Source organism: Perca fluviatilis, chromosome 8, assembly GCF_010015445.1.
Source record: "Perca fluviatilis chromosome 8, GENO_Pfluv_1.0, whole genome shotgun sequence".
Taxonomy (NCBI): Eukaryota; Metazoa; Chordata; class Actinopteri; order Perciformes; family Percidae; genus Perca; species Perca fluviatilis.
The window spans coordinates 11,215,858-11,235,549 of NC_053119.1; the positions used below are offsets into that span (position 1 = coordinate 11,215,858).

Here is a 19,692-nt window from a genome sequence, read left to right on the forward strand (position 1 = left end):
ACTTACATAGTCCCGGGGCTCATTTTATATAATGCTGATTATCGTAAACTATAATAATACATCATAATTTATTTGTTGATTATACTTTGTAGTATAAATCAGAATCTGCAAAGTAACTAGTATCTTAAGTTAACAAATAAATGTAGTGGAGTAAAAAATACAATATTTGCCTCCAGAATTTGGTGGGGTAGAAGTATAAAGTAGTACTGGATTAAATGTAGCCTACTTAGTTACATACAGTACATAAATACATATACATACATAATTATAAACTGATATGATTTGTATGTAAAAAAACTCAATTAAATGAAACTATAGTGGAGTAAAAAGTACATTTGCCTGTATAAAGTAGCATGGGAATACTAAAGTACAAGTAGGCCTACCTCAAAAGTGTATTTAGGTACTGCACTTAGTTCCATTGTCCTGTGAAGCACTTTGAATGGATTTTATATGTAATGGTGCAATATAAACAAAAATTGAAGTCGAATTTCAGTGATAAAGAAATATCGGTTTAGAATATTAACTGATATAACTTTTATAGTGGCATAGTGGTGGCTTTCAACAAAAAAGTCAATTTGATTCCGTTGAAATCAAGTTATCAAGTGTATTATATGCAAATACATTTAGTACGACATTCTACTACTACTACTACTACTAATAATAATAATAATAATAATCTGTATAATCTGTGTCTCTTGGATGTTGTAATCTGTGTTGTAGGTTATAATCTGTTTCCCCTGTTGGAGGCGGTGTTGAGCCAGTTTCTTCTCTACAACGAATATAAAAGGAGCTGATGAAAAAAAAAGGCGAACTTGCTTTCAATTGTCCGAGCCTAACGTCATGGAAATAGTTACTTTGTTGAAGCGCGCACGGGAATAAACCCAAAGAAACAATACTGAGTCGTGATGTGTGTTGATGCTCTGTAGAAGGAGATTGTTTGGTTGCCGATTTCGTTATTTTTTTAGTTGAATTCAAGAAGGATCGACTGAAGATGCGCAGGGACCTGTTTACAAGGAAAACGCAGCAAGTTTCAGTCTGAGGGAATGCGGAGCAGGCTCACAATGCACAGCGATACAATTACTCATCCCTCTGTGTTTCCTCACGCCAGGACACTTTGTCTTAAAGATATTTTCACCAAGGATCATTTCTGGGATCTCCGTAATGAGAAACAAGTGTCCGAAAAGTGAACACAACGCGAGGTTGCGGTCCAGTTTCTGAGGATTAAAACCACCGTCGGGGCTTTCGGAGGAGCTCTTTGGTGAAACCAGTTTAGTTTTTTGAACCTGTTGTGTTTGCGATGAGAAAGAAACAAGAGAGTCAATCTGTTATGAGGAAGTTAATGTGTTCTAGAGCATTTGCAGCCTAAAGTTATTGGTAGACGTTTAAAGCAGAATACACAGTAAGACAATGAGACGATAGCCTCAATGGGCTGAGGATGCTAGTGGTCACAGAAGGTATATTTTAGACTTTGTTTTGGCGCAGAACTGGCCTAATAGTTTGACGTAACTGCTGACTTCTCCTGTGTTTACTAGCCTAAGTGTCAGATAGCCTAATTACATTTACGTAAATCCTACTGTGCTGTTGCACACCTGATCCAAAAGCTGCCATGTAATTTGAGATGAGTTTAAATATTACAGTGAGCTAGTGTCAGATGTTTCCAACACGGCATGCATCAAGGCAGCAGCATCACTATAATCTAGGCACTATGTGCATGTAGATTGTTCTTGCTTTGGAGTATCACTGGAGTATCAAGATGTCAGTGAAAGCCAAAGCAATCTACACTTTTCAAAGTGAAAACAAAGAGGAGATCAGCATCCAGGAGAATGAGGAACTGGTTATCTTTGATAAGAACTCCGTGGACGGCTGGTTTCAGGGGGAGAACAGCCGAGGGGAGAAAGGTCTCTTCCCTGCGTCCTATGTGGAAATTATTCGCAGTCGTTCAAACTCGAACGTGACCGACTGCTCCATAAGCCCGGCAGGATCTTTAGGAAACGACTCCTCCTATTTCCCCTCGACCCCAAACGCCTCTCTGCATTTGCAGCAGAGTTACTATGACGACGACGACGACGACTGGGACGACTGGGATGACAGGTCGACGGTGGTGGACGACGCTGACCCCAGTAGGAGCCCCGGGGCCAATGGACATGCCCATCAGAGCCCGCTGTCATACAACCCCAATGTGCACTACCGGGCCAAACCACACATGGAGAGACAGGACAGCATCTCCAGCTCGAGGAAAGGCAGCATGGTGGGCAGGAACTTGAACAGATTTTCCAGCTTTGTCCGCTCAGGGGTGGAAGCGTTTGTGTTGGGTGATGTGCCCATGATGGCAAAGATAGCGGAGTCGTACACCATCGAGATGGGTGCCATGGGGCCCCTGTGGAAGGAGAGCCCGCAGCCTTTCTCCTGCTCCATTGAAGACCCCACAAAGCAGACAAAGTTCAAAGGCATCAAGACGTACATTTCATACAGGGTCACACCAAGCCACACGGGGCATCCCGTCTACAGGCGCTACAAACACTTTGACTGGCTGTACAACCGCTTACTGCACAAGTTCACTGTGATCTCCGTGCCTCACCTGCCTGAGAAGCAGGCCACGGGGCGATTTGAGGAAGACTTCATCGAGAAGCGCAAGAGACGACTGATACTGTGGATGAACCACATGACCAGTCACCCAGTCCTCTCCCAGTATGAAGGCTTTGAGCACTTTCTGATGTGTGCTGACGACAAGCAGTGGAAACTGGGCAAGAGACGGGCGGAGAAGGACGAGATGGTGGGTGCCCATTTCATGCTGACCCTCCAGATCCCTAATGAGCACCAGGACCTGCAGGATGTAGAGGAGCGGATCGACACCTTCAAGGCCTTCGCTAAGAAAATGGATGACAGCGTGATGCAGCTCACACATGTTGCCTCGGAGCTGGTGCGTAAGCACCTGGGTGGGTTCAGGAAGGAGTTCCAGCGGCTAGGAAATTCTTTCCAGTCTATCAGCCAGGCTTTCACGCTGGACCCTCCCCACAGCTCAGAGGCCCTCAACAAAGCAATCTCCCATACAGGCCGCACCTATGAGAACATTGGAGAGATGTTTGCAGAGCAACCTAAGTATGACCTCTTCCTTATGCTGGACAAGCTGTCGCTCTATCAAGGCCTGCTCGCCAACTTCCCTGACATTATTCATCTACAGAAAGGTAAAATCATCCATGAGAAGTTTTAATGTGTGAGCAATTTCTCTGATGTCCTTATGCATGCAAACCCCATTAAAAGGGAAATAAAAAATGTGACCACACTAAAAAAAATGTACATCCATAATGTTCACAGATGTTTGGATGTATCCTCAGCCTTCCATCTGATTTTAATTCCTGCAGATTCATTCATATTTTAATTGAATGTCCGATAACCGTTCCTTATTTTTTTTTTATAATTACAAAATGGTAACTTTTTTCAAGCCATCAGGCCACATAATGTGTTCTTCGTGTCACAGCAATTATAATTTATCAGAGGAGCCAAGCAGATTATTATTGAACCTTAATATACCCAGGCACAACCACCAATAACAACTTGGTATCAAGTGCTGTAGCATCCTTGAATTGAGACAAAAAGTGTTTGTAAAAACTTCAATAATGGTTAAGAATAATAAACAAAGTCTCTGCTAATGACAACAAACTGAGCTAATGGTCCCTTGATTAGATTCAATCTGTGCTACTTATTTTGTTATGAATGACAGGTTAGGTCAGGGTTAGTCTCTCTTTGCCAGATCATCCACACGCTGCGGAGCGGAGGAGGGTCTGGCTAGTCCGCATTCCGGGGTGGGAGAAAAACGTGCTCTGATTAATTGGCATTTCTTTAAACCAATCACAATCGTCATGGACGGCGCTGAGCTCCGCACGGAGCCGCTGTAAAAACAGTTGTGCGAGAGAAAACTCAGATTGGACAGATAGTCTAGCTAGCTGTCTGGATTTACCCTGCAGAGATCTGAGGAGCAGTTAACCATAGTCCTCATAAATCGACCAAAGTTTAGAATTCCAACACAAAGAAAGCAGAAGGAAACAGACATCGGTGAAAATACATTCATCCGGCGAAATTTCCTGCGGCACCGGATCAATCCCGGAAGTGGTACGTCGAGGATATAGACTAGGTCAGGGTTTGCATCTACCCTTAACACAGACGCACACGTGCAGACTTTATACTAACCCATAAATGAAACATAGTGTTAGTATGTTTTCTGTGTCATAGGATGAAAATTAGGTCAGAGTACATGCCTGCAGCATCTGAGGTCAACTGCCAACCAGACACACACACACACACACACACACACACACACACACACACACACACACACACCTTCTCTCAGCTTAACAAATTACTTTCTCATGATTGGCTTTGACAACCTGCGCTAACGGGTCTAAAAGTAATTTCACTCACTTGCCATACATACAAGCGTAAAGTCAGCATCTTTTAAAGGTACTCTAAGCGATGTCACATGTTTTTTTTTTTTAGGCTACAATATTTTTTGTCACATACAGCAAACATCTCACTATCCGCGAGCTGCCGGTCCCCTGAACACACTGTAAAAAAACGCGGTCTCTGTAGACAGCCTAGGGTCCACACACGCCAACCAAAACAAAGTGGTCCAATCTTGCAAACGTACACAAACAGTGTTCCAGTGTTCAGCCAATAACGGACAAGAAGGGTTTGGGGGTTAGTGCGCTGAAGCACAGAAGGGAGGGAACGGGATGAGGAGGAGGGAGGAGCGAGCTAGTCTTCGTTTTGTTTGAAAATACTTTGAACGTCAACAAGAAGTAACGTCACCCAACATCGCTTAGAGCACCTTTAAGGAAATGCAATCCAAACTGTGTATTTATCAAGGAGGTTACTTTTTTAAGAGTAGATGTCTCTTAGTTCTTAATATCACTGACATTAATACAAAGTGTGACTACAATAGCTGTTATCTCATTAGAGACTGAAAATAATTTAATTCTATTTACCGAACTAGTGCTATAACCAAACGACCATTGCTATAAAACTGTTTACCCGAGACTCCTCTGGGCTCTGTTCAAAGTTTGATGAGACAAATAGGCAAGAGCGTTGCTGTAGTGTATATTACAACCAACAGCCATGATGTGACAAGGACACCTGAGTGACACGGGCAGGGAGTGGCTCATGAATGAGTGATATTTGATATATTAACCTCTGTGAAGTTGGCCTTCCTCAGGGTTTTAGTTAGTTCCGTAGGTTAAAATGTAACTGAATATAGAGTCACAGTGGCACATAAAGTAGTAATCCATGTCATTTTTATTTTTTTATTAATTTATTTTGGTGACACCCTTGCTCAGTCAGCAGAGGTCTTTTAATTTGGCAGTTCTCAGAGACAGCTTTTTGTACATCCTTATAATTCTTCCAGTGGTTGCAATAAATCGTGTTCTGCTTCTGATTGTGGCGTCAAAATAAACTTTATATCAATGCTAATGCTAACTACTACTATTTTATCTTGAATTGTTTCCAAACATATTCTCACTTGGAGATGCAAACGTTTTTTATGAAGTGAGAAAAAGTTCAGTTGGCACACTTTTTATATGACAACACAGGTCACTCTGGGCCAATCACAACTACTTTTTGTTGTTAAAACCTACGTTAAGAATCCTACTTCTCACATATCAATGTGGCAAAATGGAGCCAGGCTATGTTTCTTTGAGGTGTTGCTTTTTAAGAAGTGGTTCAGCTTGTTTGTGGCGATGGATGCTCTAAGCAGCTAATGTTAAAGATTCACTGCTTATATTTGTTGAAAACTGTTGCAGCACAGCAGCTGTGAATGGCTTATTTTACTTTCATGTATTAGCATAATGTTGTTTAATCAGTAACTGGAAATCATAAAGAATGTCCAGTCACTGTAACATTCCTGATTTGAATACTCTATGACGGTTGTGTTTGTGAAGGCTGCTTTTCATAAACCTCATGGTGAAATATTGGTTCTGCTCAGGTCTGCACTGCAACTCAGGCTTTTTTCTGTGACCTTCGTTTGATTTTGGTCCAAGACAGTGCGAGCGCTGGCAAATCGGCATTCTGTGTCAGCTCTCAAACAAATAACTGTATCAGCTGATTGGAGTTACAGAGGAAGGAAAGAACTGCAGCAAGGGAGGAATTGTGCTGTCCTATTATCTTCCTCCAAACAGCTGGCAATCATTTATCGCAGATATTATTTGTGATGCAATTCGGCTAGCTACATTTGGTCACTCCACCCATGAATAAATAAGAAAAACAAAGCCATCTGAATGATATTAAAGGGTCAGTTCACCTAAATCCCAAATAAAGAATGTTATTATCCAACCCTAGAAGTGTCAGGCCGTGTAGATCATTTCAGCCTCACGTGCCAAAGTTTTAAGATATATGGCTCTGAAATTTAATTACATTTTTAAATGCTTGGAGCACCACACCGGAATTTCCACCCACCCTCATTATATTGGTATTACAAAGGTGGATATCCCAAAAATATGTGCTTGGCTATGTACCACCAGAGGTAAGTAGAAAAATATGTCTCCCTGTAATCATGGCGAACTGACCCTTTTAAAACAACACTGTGTAATTTTTTAAAGAAGGAATAACATCTTCTTCCTGTTACAAATGAAAAGTTCAGCTCATAAGCAATAACACACGCTCCTGCTCAATTCAACACAGTCAAGCTTCTGTCAGCTAATTTTGGCAAACTTTAGCTTGATTTTGCCATGTAACTGACATTACTGACTCTGTTTTACCATTATCTTGTCATTGTCACATGTAGTCACACTGTTCATCAAAAGATACATGGCTTCACTTCAGTGGGATAATTCAGACTTGGATGAAGTGGTGTTGTAATAGGTACTCATCCATAGTCAGCATATTAACTACAGTAAATGGCGGTCGGCAGGCCCCCAGTTTGAGGAAGCAGGCTGGAGTACCGCCACAGAAGCTGAGCAATGTACTGCTAGGGGACGGGGCAGCAGCTAAACATACTGTAGCCAACTGAAAAAGGTCCACCTGGAAAAAAAATCAATATCAGTTTAAGTGTACGCTAGGATATTTTAGTGCTTTACCTTTCCAGCAGGGAACTTAAGCAGTTATCAATGCTTTCTTCAAAGCCACCAGACGACTTTGACAAAAACAATAATCGTACACAGGAGTTGTTGGTCCACCGCTGCCTTGATCGGTTATTTAGTTTGGGTTATTGTGTGACAATCAGATCAGTACTAACTTGGCGTCCATTTCTTATTTTTGCCATAGAAAGATGATCAAGAGAATAATTTTAAAGAAGATGAGCAGGTAGGTTATATGTTGTGCACAAGCCAAACCTGTGCTTTATGCCAATAAACCGCTTAAAGAGTGATTCTTTTTTTGCAACATCTAATATTTCTGAGGATCTTGAGGGGAAGAGACAACTGGCCATACATTTAATAACCTTGGAAATTCTGTCAACATACCTTTGTACATGTCATGCATTGGCTGTAGGGCTGGGCAATATATCGGTATTATATAAACATCGACATATGAGGCTAGATATCATCTTAAAGTTTGGCTATCGTAATGTCGTGATATGACACAAGTGTTGTCTTTTCCTGGTTTTAAAGGCTGCGTTACAGTAAAGTGATGTCATTTTCTGAACTTACCACACTGTTCTAGCTGTTTTATTATATATTTATCAAAACTCTCATTGTGTTAATGTTTTGTGAAAGCACCATATAGTCAACCCTACAATATCGCAGCAATATCATCATCTATATGTTGATTTTTCTTTCATATCGCCCAGCTCTAATTGGCTGACATATTTTGTTTTGGCAGCTTAGCTGTACTCTATTCTAGCCTTTCTATATACTTACCAAAGTTGGCATTCATTTGGTCGTTATTATGAAAATCCCACAACAAATGGCTGGTGGTTTATTTACTCTTTAATCAAATCGTTCCTAATTGCCAAGTTTAGACTATTTTAGATTGTTTTTTCTAGACAACGCTTGGTTTCTTTTGTTAAATGGAAAAATGGGAAATTGTATAAAATGCTAATATTCCTGAAAGCAAGATATTTAAAAAGTATTATTTGTATATAGTATAGTTTGGTGTACCGAAACTCAGGTATTGTATTGGAATCGGTATACAAATTGTAAAACGATAGGCCTATACCCAACCCAACTGTACGCGATGCGGTTGAGTAGCAGTGTTTTTGTGAAGGCAGAGAGCTTTTCTCTCTGCTGAGTCTTCCCTGCAGGCCCAGATAACTCCCATTGATGTGACTTTGTGTTCTGCTGAACCAGATACAGCTGTGGCAACACTCGGAACACACAGAACTGAGGTCAACCTTTTCCGGTGTACTCCTCCTCTTCCCCTTCATGTCCTCATTGCTTCTTTCCTGTCTGACTTTCACCTTTCCTTAGTTCTATAGGAGCTAGTTTTGAACTGGGATCCTGGTGAGCATGTAAACTGCAGGAATGTTAACTGTCTTTGAGATGTGGTGTTAGGCAGGGACTGCATGTGGCCTTGATAAAATGGATCTTAGGGAGGAGAAGATTTTGGGTAACGTCAGAAAAATGTCAGGATGTGCTCCAAATATATCTCTTTCTCCCATTGTCTATGTCCTGTTTAAGCTTTTAGTCCACACATCTTTTTTGCCTCTTTTGGTCTGTGCTTTTGCTCCATCTACAAGTCACTGTTTCTTTATGCTCTTCACGTCTGTCTTCTTCTTTCATCTTTTCCCCTTCTGTTTCCCCATAAAGATACTCCTATCAGAAGTGGATGTCTGGGCAGCTGCCCTGGTTTTAATAATGGAGAAAGTAAATCTAGTTTGGTCCACAGGCTTTAAACCTTGGTTGTATCCTCCGTTGACTACAATTGGAAATCGTGATCTATAGGGTTAATTACATTGCATTGTTATAGAATAAAGGGTCTCTAAGGCTTTAGTGTGAGAGGCGCTGGCAGCTACAACCGCACTGCCCGTTACAATTACGTGTTTGTTGTAATCCTGGACTCTGAAATGTATTGTGATGTCTCTTTTGAATTATTGTACATAATCATGAACGGAGCTATTCTCGTCTGGTATCAATCTGTTCTTAAATATTGGAATTCTTTGGAAGGATGGTTACATTGCCAGATATTGTAACGTCTAAGGTAGTCGTGACAATAAAGCAGATATCCTGTTCTGTAGATTTTGTACCTGGCAACGACCAAGGCCCTAATCTGAGACAAAACCACCTCATGAAGTAATGAATAAAACACAAAAGGGTTCACAATAGAGTGAAACCACACCGCTCCATGGAGTGGCTATCAATTTGATCTGATCCGATCACATGTTGTGTAAAATGAAATCTGAGGCGTTGGTTCTGCATCACCTGTGTCCCCAGAATGAAATGTTGAGGAAGGCAAGGAAACAATTACTGTTAAATTCTTGTGGATAACCCAAAACAATGATGATTTAAATTGAACTTCAAGTTGTTGGTTAGCTAGAAAAGGCCACACTGGAATAATTGCAGTTTAAAATCCTGAAGTACAAGGCCATAAATGGCATAAAACCAAAACAAAAGTCATGACAAATGTGCTGGGGTAATCTGCAGGGCATTCTTCAAAATAAAATGCACCAGATTTTTAGCTGTTCTCCTTTTATCTTGACAGATTCTTTTGTAGTTAGATTGTTAATAATCTTAACTATAGAAAGTGTGGTCTTTTCCCCCTTCAGCTACAGCTGATAGTGGGATAAAACCTTCTGTGATCCACACCAGAGCAGAGCAGTATTCAGTTTGAGAATGAGCTAGCTCCCCTGGGAGCACGCCAGACAGACTTTTAATCTGGACAAGAGGTTAGTTGTCCTCCATATGGCAAAACATTAAAACACCACATGCAGACTCCATCACTTTAAAGCAAACTATATCTCGTTGACCGTTCTGAGGAAATGTGTGTGCCGAATGCCCTTGATCTGCAACAGAGGGACGAGCAGCATTTTAACTTCCTTTTGGGATTGTGCCTGCTTGCACACATGCAGATCTTTGTGTGTCTTCTCTGAACACTTTTCAGTATTGTTCAATTTTTCAAAAGTGCTGACCAGGAGCTCGTGCCGTGTTTATATTGTCTGACAAAGATGTTACAGATTAACATTCCATACACTGGTTACAACACACAAGAAAATACCGCACTCTCGGCAGGTAGGCAAACCGCAATCTGTGAAACCACGCGCTAGGGTTCCAGGAGCTTGCAGACGCCAGTTATGGCACCTTTTGAACATTGATTGTATGTTATTTTGTTGGCTAAAGTCCAATCACTGTCTCTGGTGACTATGAAGAGCAAATGTTTTCCCTCTCCTGTTTGCTTACTCATAAATCTTGACAAAGGCTAGGCCCTCGTCTTCACACACACAAACACTGTCTATCCACATGCTTCTGCATTCCTGCCTGTGTTGGCCCAGTGCACTGCTGTTTCACACTATAGGAGATTACAGATGTCTCCAAGAACTCAGTCTTTACCACCGCTGTCTCCCTCCTCCTCTCAACCACAGATTTTGTGTTAAAGTGTCATTAGACCCGAAAAGGCATGAGGTAAGAGAGGAGTTAGCTTATATTGAAAAGACTAATGCCATAACTATTTTTTTTATTTTCTGCCCCACTCGTAACAAATGACTGGAATTGGACAAAACATTTCACCTTTCAGTGTACAATGCTTTCCAATACAACACCACCACCACTAACCATGACTACAGTTACAGCAGATTTTGACACCTCTCCAACACTGTCAACTAAAACTATGCTTCTCAAAAGGATTATCAATGATAGTTTGCTCTTGTAGCTGACTTCTAGAGTTTGCACCAGGCATAGACCTTTTTCACAGCAGACATTTTGACTTGTCATAGTAGGAAAAGCACAGCTGAAATTGATAACCTTAAAGATGGCTCAATTCCATCAAGTGTCCCAGTAAGCTATTTCAGTGAGTCAGCATGCACAATACCAGGACCTCTCCTAAGTGGAATGCAGCCATCATTAATGGGTTTGAATACACCTGTGCTTTTCCTACTATGACAGGTCAACATGTCTGCTGTGAAATAGGCCTGTTGCAGTCTGTAGCTATTAAGGTCATGTTCACACAAACAATAGCCTCCTCATTCATTTCAACGGGATCACTGTATCTGTTATCGCTCATTCCTGGTCAGACAGGGGGCATTTTAGTGTCCTTCAGCTCATTGTTTGGCCTGCAACTCATCCCTGTTTCCAGGTCAAGCAGGCAGCTTTTTCAGTAAAACAAAAAAAGCTGTGATAAACTCTCTGTATTCTGTACCTGCCCAGCACCAAATTGGGAAGAGACAAAATTAGCAACTATCTGGTGAAAGTACTGGAGCATTTAGCAGCTAAATAAATATATTTTCTCAAGAAGTTGATGGAGGCCACAATAGAGACAAAACACAAACACCAAATGCATGCTAATGATGCTCGGTGTCTGCTGGATGTGTGAATAGATATACGGCAGATAGGTTTTCAGCTTGTTCCACTTTTTCCAAGTGGCCCAAAAATGTATTAATGCTGCTAAAACGCAGCTATTTTCAGTCTGAAAGCCTGCACAGTATGACATAGTGGTTAGCACTGCCTCACAGCTAGAGAGGCTTTGTATGTGGAGTTGGCAAGAAATGCAGGGTGGGTTAATTGGAAAACCTGAAGATGCTTGTAATGTGAATGTGTTTGTCTGTCTGTATGGTTTAGCATTGTGATAAACTGTCCTTTTGCTCAATGCATGTTGTGTTTCACTCCCCGTCAACCCTTAACAAGAAAAGTAGTTTTGAAGGTTCACTACTTTACAAGTACTTTACATTGTTATGAATAAATGGAAAACAGAAGTCATCGAAGGCATCTGTATTTGTTCATATTTTGATCAGTTCATTCTTTGGCATCACGTTCACCAGTTAGCTTACAGAGGAATTGTTTTTCTCCCTATTCAGCTACAGTACAGCTAAACAGCTAAAGTAATCCAAAACTAGAACTTAATCTTCTTTGTCTGCTACAAGGGTGAAGTTGAAAGGGAGTATTTACCCCATCAGTGTCCTAATCTTTTCCCTCCCCTGACAGGAATGAAGCTTTAACTATCAGTAAGATTATGGGTGTCTGCCAACGTAACTGTAGTCATGGTAGCACTGACACTATGCTTGTGGTTGGCATGGAGACGCCATCCCTCAGAGGAGAGCCTTGTTAGCGGCTGCATTCTCTGGTGTTTTCTGGTGTCATGAAAAGACTATCATATAAAAAGTAGGACAATGGCAAAGCCTTGTCATTTGACCAAGTATTTAATTTGGTAGGATGCATCAGTTGAGGTTGGATATCCACATTCTGATCAGCCAAACATCTTACATCATAGGAACATCTTGCATATTTTCAAGTTAAAGCAACACTTAGTCAGTAGTAAAAAAAACGTTACAGGGCGAACACACAGAAGAAATAATACATCTGTTCCATAACAAAAAGGAGCTCAAACTGTTATAAATGTCACAGTCAGAAACATAACAAAGCCTTAAGACCCAGAGGGATTTCAGGACATCACAACTCTTGTCTCACAAATCTTAAAGTAATAAGTTATACAACAGAATTATGATGTCACAGCTAATGTTGACACACTTTCTTTTACTTGATGTGTGATGACATAACAGATGTATCTTTTATTTATTTTTTTACTTTGTGAGGCTGGCTGAGTTTTAAAAGATAAAATAAATCCCTTTGCAGAGGAACGTTGTGAGATACTCTGAGGGCTATTAGTGGGGATGAATTATACTTTCCTTCAAGATCAGTGGTGAGCATATCCCTTTTAATAAACAAACACATCTAGATAGGAACATGTCTGACAGGAGCATGGATTTATAGCCATGTGTGTGAGAGTAAAGTATATAATAGTTTTAGATCAGATTCTGTGTGCATTCTAAAAGAAAAGAACATCTGTTGAACATCTCTTTGCATGGCTTCAATTAAGAGCTTCAATCCAAAGCTATTGGAAGCTTCATGTCTTATTTCTGTGAGTTGTCAGTTCCAGTTCCAAAAAAAGTAGTAAGATGTGCACAAAGTAATATTGAGCGTGCAGAGGAAGTCACCTGCTCACAGGTTAAAGGTCCCATGACATGGTGCTCTTTGGATGCTTTTATATAGGCCTTAGTGGTCCCCTAATACTGTATCTGAAGTCTCTTTCCTGAAATTCAGCCTTGGTGCAGAATTACAGCCACTAGAGCCAGTCCCACAATGAGCTTTTCTTAGGATGTGCCATTTCTGTGTCTGTAGCTATTGAGGGGAGAGAGGGGGGTGGTGGGGGAGGCAAGGTGGAGGGTGGGGGTGTGGCCTTGACCAACTGCCACTTTGCTTGTTTGAAAGCCATGAAGTCTCTCTCTCATGGGTGGGCCAAATTCTCTGGGCGGGCAAAACTGAGAAAGGGGAGGTAACCTTGCTCCTTATGACCTCATAAGGAGAAGATTCCAGATCGGCCCATCTGAGCTTTCATTTTCTCAAAGGCAGAGCAGGATACCCAGGGCTCGGTTTACACCTATCGTCATTTCTAGCCACTGGGGGACCATAGGCAGGCTGGGGGAACTCATATTAATGTTAAAAAAAACTCATAAAGTGAAATGTTATATGCCATGGGACCTTTAAGCATTTCTGGTAACTAATTCTCGGTGCAGTCTAGAGAGGATGGTTCTGTTTTGAATATTCCTCATCCCTGAAGAAATAAAAAAATAAATATCAAAGAATTTGGAAATATTTGTTTCCATGTCCCATAGCCACATAGCCTCAAAGATAAATGTAAAAAGGATATTTGAGATGGCTATAATCGGTTGGGAGCACATTCCAGCTCAGGACATAAACTCCTCTGAACTCCTAATCTGTTTGTATCTGTGGATCTGATTGGCTGGTGTAAACATATTACTGTTAGCTTACACAGCAGTGGTTTTTTTTCTTATGTTAGTGTATCGTCAAGGCTTTTAAGGCCTACATTAAACACTGGCAGATATTGCAGAGTCCTTTTCACCCTCATTGCATTCTTGAAGCTGCCTTGCTTTTTTTCTCTTCTCTTCTAAAGCCTCCTTTTCCTCTATTTTCAGATCACATCTCCTGTCTTTTTCCTTCTTTTCCAGTAAAGTGTCAGTATTTACATTTAACTGCTTTGTCATAATAGTCTAAAGGCCCAGTCATTTCATTAATGGAATCACCACAATTAGTAACTTTACTTGTGGGGTCTTTTTTTGTTGTTGTCGCCATTTTTTATTTACTTTTTTTGAGAGCTCAACAGAGAACAAACGTCTCATCGGTTCACTGTAGTGCTTGACTCAGACGTCAGCAGCCCCTCCACGCACTCACTCACAATCACACAATCTCACACACAGCCCTGTAGTAATGGTTAGTGTTTTGTGGTGACAAGCCTCATTTGTCCTCAGTTGAAAAATGTTTCTGTTTACTCGTCAGTACAATGTGAATAACATCCACTAATCCTACTCAGTCACGTTAGTTCTTCCTGTTTTTGAAGTATTTGAACCAAATTTACAGAATGGTTTATTTTACAGTACAGAGAGCACAGATGAGTCATTCTGATTATGCAAATTTGAATACTACACCAGTATCTGGACGTTAAAGCAGTTTAAGGTGTTCAGACTTATTTTAGTATTATAATGTACCTAGCTGTTTCAGTCACTTTGTTCACCAAACCATAGCACATTGTCTTGGATTTGAAAGCATCATGCCATTACCTGCCAAATTGTTTTCCTTTTTATTTTTGCAAGAGAGAAATTGAGCCCATTCCCAAGTCTTTAAGGACAGTCGGGTGTTGTGTGTTTTGTGGTTTGCATTGCAGCAGTGAAATCATGTCATACTAGTGGCTGTGCTTTTACATATAAGCCCCACCTCAAGAGGATTGTGAAGCAATAAGCAATCAATGTTTATCAAAATTGGAGATTGTATTCAACTTAACCTCAAAGTTGGGCTTTTTAATTGACAGGATTGCTTGAAGACAGGAAAGGGGGAGAGAGAGGGGATGACATGACTCAGACATGGGGCGCACAGTCTACTGGGTGAGCTAGATGTCACCCCAGTATCTTTAATGATTGGGTCATTTCAGTTCATCCCAAATAACAGTTTCCTAATGTCTTAGTTTTAAAACATAATCATGGTTGCAATAAGAGGTTAAAAGGTTACTTTGTGAGACAACTAAACTGTTCCATGTCACAAACAGGGGCTATAATACTGCAAGACCTGAGCCAAGTTGGATTTTTCATATGAAAAGACCCATTATTCTGATGAATCATGAAGTCATGCTATATATGGCTTCCTATTCTAAAGACACCCATTACAGTACAATCTCTATCATAACCACCTATCAGCCAGCGTTACGTTATGTTGATAGATAACACACGAATAACAGGGGTCAGTTGATTTATATAGACTAGCCTCAACTGAAGAGGCTCCACTCCACTTTAATGGCGCCTCCGCTTTAGGATTAAACAGGAAGATTGATTGTATTAGCTGTAACTGGAAACCATGATCCCAGATGAGAATGAGTTAAAATAAGACACACTGCTACAGAGTAGGGATGTCATGAGAACCGATACTTGCGATACCTTCCGGTTCTAAAATGACAAAACACAGACAATGCCATTTTTTTGATGCACCGTAGGCAAAGTTAGCGACAATGCCAGTGGTAGCAACCATAGACAGTATATAAGGTAGCAACATCGGTGCTGCGCCTCTTCCGGAAGGGATCGAGGCAGTATACGCTTCAGAGTGTTCCAGTCGATGCATTCAGCAGTAGGAGGTCACGAACAAGTGGCCGAAGTCACGCCCTTCTACTTCCGGTACATATTTTTTGAAAAACTATGAACGAAAGTCAACGGAGATAGATTCTACCCGACCTAAAAAACTGCATGTTCACTGCAAGCTTACGGTCCTCTCTTCCCGATTTACAGCCCCCCTCTCTTGGCTTCAAAGAACTCACCGTTGTCGGCTACGGCCGCTGAACAGGCTACACGTTGTAAACAACCGTCGCCGCTTGCCTGTTCCTCTGGTAACATTAGCTAGCAGTTAGCATGGCAGCGTTAGCCATGGATAGTCAGGACCAGTCGGGATCACTTTACTGGCTGTGTCTCAATTGTTTTTGCGAGTAACCAACTCGGGTACTCTAGCTATATAATTCAATGTGAGTACACGAATGTTGTAATGGCATAAAATGCCCGTCCCTTGTAGCCGTGATAAATTAGCCTGAAGCTAATGCTTAGCTACCTGTTCAGGAGGAAATTAGCCAACTCTGCATCCTTTTGGGCTCTAAGCAGTCTCCATCTTTCAAATACATCTCCAACATTTACCTGGAGTTTGTTACGTCTCTGGTCACGCAACTGATAAAAACACTGTTTTGTTTTGCACTGTTTTTGCACAGTACCTTTTGAAAAGATTCCTGGAAGTCTGGAATATGTCTGGGGACATGCAATATGGGAATTGCAATATGACAATTAATTGCACGTTATTATGTTGTTCTATGCTCTATTGCACATGTTTTGTATGTCTTGTTATGACATTTTGATATTTTTCAAATATTTGAATAAAGAAGTTCATGTTTCAAGTTAAAGTACATGGAATCTAAGAAAATCTTTTTTTTACCCTGGTATCGGCATCCAGAATCGTGTTATTTTACTGGTATTGGCACCGACACCAACTGCTGAATTTTTGGTATCGTGACACCCCTACTACAAACTGCTCTAAAATGTTTGGATCGTAAAAGAATGTGCAGTGTGTGGAAAAAAATGAAGCTAGCGTTGCATAAGATGAGCTCAGCTATAGGAAATTGGGAAATGTCATCAACACTAATACATAAATCCAAGTAGCAACACATGCTGTAAGCAAATACACATCTTAAAGAGGGACTTCCTTTCTCAATGTTATGTTTGTGTTGAAATGGATAGAAGAAAGATGAAGATGTAGAGGAGAAGTGCTGCACTTCCTGAAATCATCTCGCAGTGACCTCGGGCTATGGGAATGGGGAATTTAGCAGATGCCTGAGTTCAGTTCCCCAGAGGGTTATGGCCATAATTAATCTTGACTATCCTCATTCTTTTTCTCTCTGACACACACACACACACACACACACACACACACACACACACACACACACACACACACACACACACACACACACACACACACACACACACAGTATGACTTATTAAACTAGACAGGGAATCTGCAGGTCTTGAAAAGTCCTTAATATTTTCTCTTCCCAGGCATAGGCAGCAGAATGTTTCTAAAATATTTTTGTTCCCAATTGTAGGCTGTCAGGAGACATTACGCATTATAAGTGGGATTGTTGCAACAGTGGATTGTGTGCAGGAGGCGTTTTACTGTAATCCAGTGTTCAATCCCACTGTCACTGCTGCTATCTGAAAGCTCATTGGGCCCTATCTTACACTCAGAGCAATTGCCTTTGTACACCGATGCATGTATCATTCCTATTTTGCACCCAACGCACAGCAGACTATTCCCTTCACAGACAAACGTCAGTAAATTAGGAATGTATTTGCGCTCCCGGGGGCGGTTCAACGAAAAGAGGAGGCGTGTTCAAGCGCAAACTTTCCCTGGTGCAATTTTGCAGTTTCAGAAAACAATTCCGCCACAGACCAGGAAAAACCTGGTCTAAAGTCAGTGGCGCGTTATTCAGATGCTATTTTAGGGGCGCATGCTTGGCCATAATGTAGCGTGTGCACAACGCGCATACACTTTGCTTCTCTCATCTACACGGACGCAGCAGTTCCCATTTTTGCAAACCATACATAATTTCAAGGGAAAATATTACTGAAAATGCGCTTCAGGTGTTTGGATAGGTCAGGAGGCACTTTACAGTACAGTCCTCAAAAAGTCGTAGCATTCTTTGTGGCTTGTTGTGTTTTACACATTTCCATGAATCATGGATGTGTTGATGACATAAATGAGGAAATATTAGAGGACTTAAGGAGACGTGATGTTGAACTACGGTGGGATTGGACACTCCGGCGGGATCTGGTCCGGGAGTGGCAATGCGCAATGCTCTCCTGGTGGAGCGGGTGGACGGAGATGGAGTGGGGGGAGGAGGAAGGGGCACAACAGGAGCAGGTGGTGCGTTTGGAGGCCCACGCTCCATGGCTGCAGCAATCCTCTCCAGACTTGAGGAGATGCGCCCGAGGGGCCGCAGCAACATCGCCACCCGGCCAAGACGGGCAATTATTACTTTGCTGCATCTCGGACAGCTCCTGCTGGCGTGCGCCAGGCAAATCCGCCGTCATAATAGCAATCTGCCATGGAACAAGCGCGCCTGCTCTTAAAGGGAATGTGAGAGGACGCTCTGATTGCTTTATTGCACGTTATGCCCAAACCACACCTAGCTACTTCAGACCAACCCATTTTACATTTGTGTCGGGCGCAAGAGTCATTTATCCCATCATTTATTTTGGCAAAAACTTAAATGTATCATCATTTTTTAATTGGTTAATTCTTCCATTTTTACTGCTACTTTTGCAAGTCCAGGTTGCATTGATTTAATTAATTATATCATTTGGAACTACTTTTACATACTGCTGGAAAGTACTGGTAAAAAAAAACAGTGATAAAATAATAAATAATTCTAGGCCATATTGTCCCCATTAGTTTTTCAACATACTTTCATACTTTGGCAGGTTTGATCATGAAATGGGTATCAAATATGCATTCTATGTGGTTTTAAAAATGTCTTAAATTTAACTTGGTGAAATCTGCAGAAACCCCTGCACACTGTTGTCCTTTCCTTTTCTTTCCTCTCCTGTCACTCCTCAAACCCCTACAGAGTACTAATATGTACCTAGCACAGACCCATGAAGCTGTCACATGGGAAATAGTTAAATTCTTTCCTTGGCCACCACAGCCATAAACATGCGGTAGCCAGTCTGGTTGGGCAAGATAAACAAATCTGGTGACTTTCCAGACCACTGGCCATGTATCGTATAGCATTTGTTAACTCAGTGAAAAGAAGCAGATAGCCTATAGTGGGAAACAGGGATTGGTTTGTAGAATGGTAGGAAACTTACACAGCTTTGCATTTTATTGTTTGTAGCTTGTATTTTGTGTGTTTAATTTAGCATCAATGTAGAGAGCAGAGATTTAGTTGGGTGGAAGAGCACATCAAGCTTTCTCTGTGATGAGATTTTGCATTCACACACACACACACACACACACACACACACACACACACACACACACACACACACACACACACACACACACACACACACACACACACACACACACACACACACACACACACACACACACACACACACACACACCCTCATGTGGAAAACCGAATACATGAATGTAGGTCACCGCCACAGACTGTAGTCCACACGCCTCCTTGCTGCTGGAACAGACTATAAGTGCTGTTCATGCTTTCCCAGACTTCTGCCAAGAATTTCATACAAAATCCAAGGCGGCATGAACTCACCGATACGGTTAATGGATAAAACCTGTACATTGCAGCGGATACAGTAAAGACACTACAACTAGCTTGTGCAAACTAGTCCTGCTAGCTCATCTACATGACAATCATCTTCCTGGAATCGAGCTCAGCTTGAAGGAGACTGAGACAGACTCACTAATCTGATGAGAAATGCAGCGTGGCCACATGCCATTAGGCTGCCATGTTCTTTGACGTCATGTTCCTGTGGTTACAACATGTCTGCAT

The 19,692-nt window shown here is 41.4% G+C and overlaps 1 protein-coding gene across 1 annotated transcript in view; it reads left to right on the forward strand.

Annotated features, from left to right (window-relative positions):
• Window positions 1-785: 785 nt before the first annotated feature.
• snx33 (sorting nexin 33) overlaps window positions 786-19,692 on the forward strand; it is a 24,549-nt gene continuing 5,642 nt past the window's right edge. Inside the window, exon 1 of the mRNA XM_039808650.1 lies at window positions 786-3,185. Within this exon, the coding sequence (XP_039664584.1) occupies window positions 1,754-3,185 (1,432 nt within the window). The 5' untranslated portion in view covers window positions 786-1,753. The remainder of the gene's footprint in view (window positions 3,186-19,692) is intronic.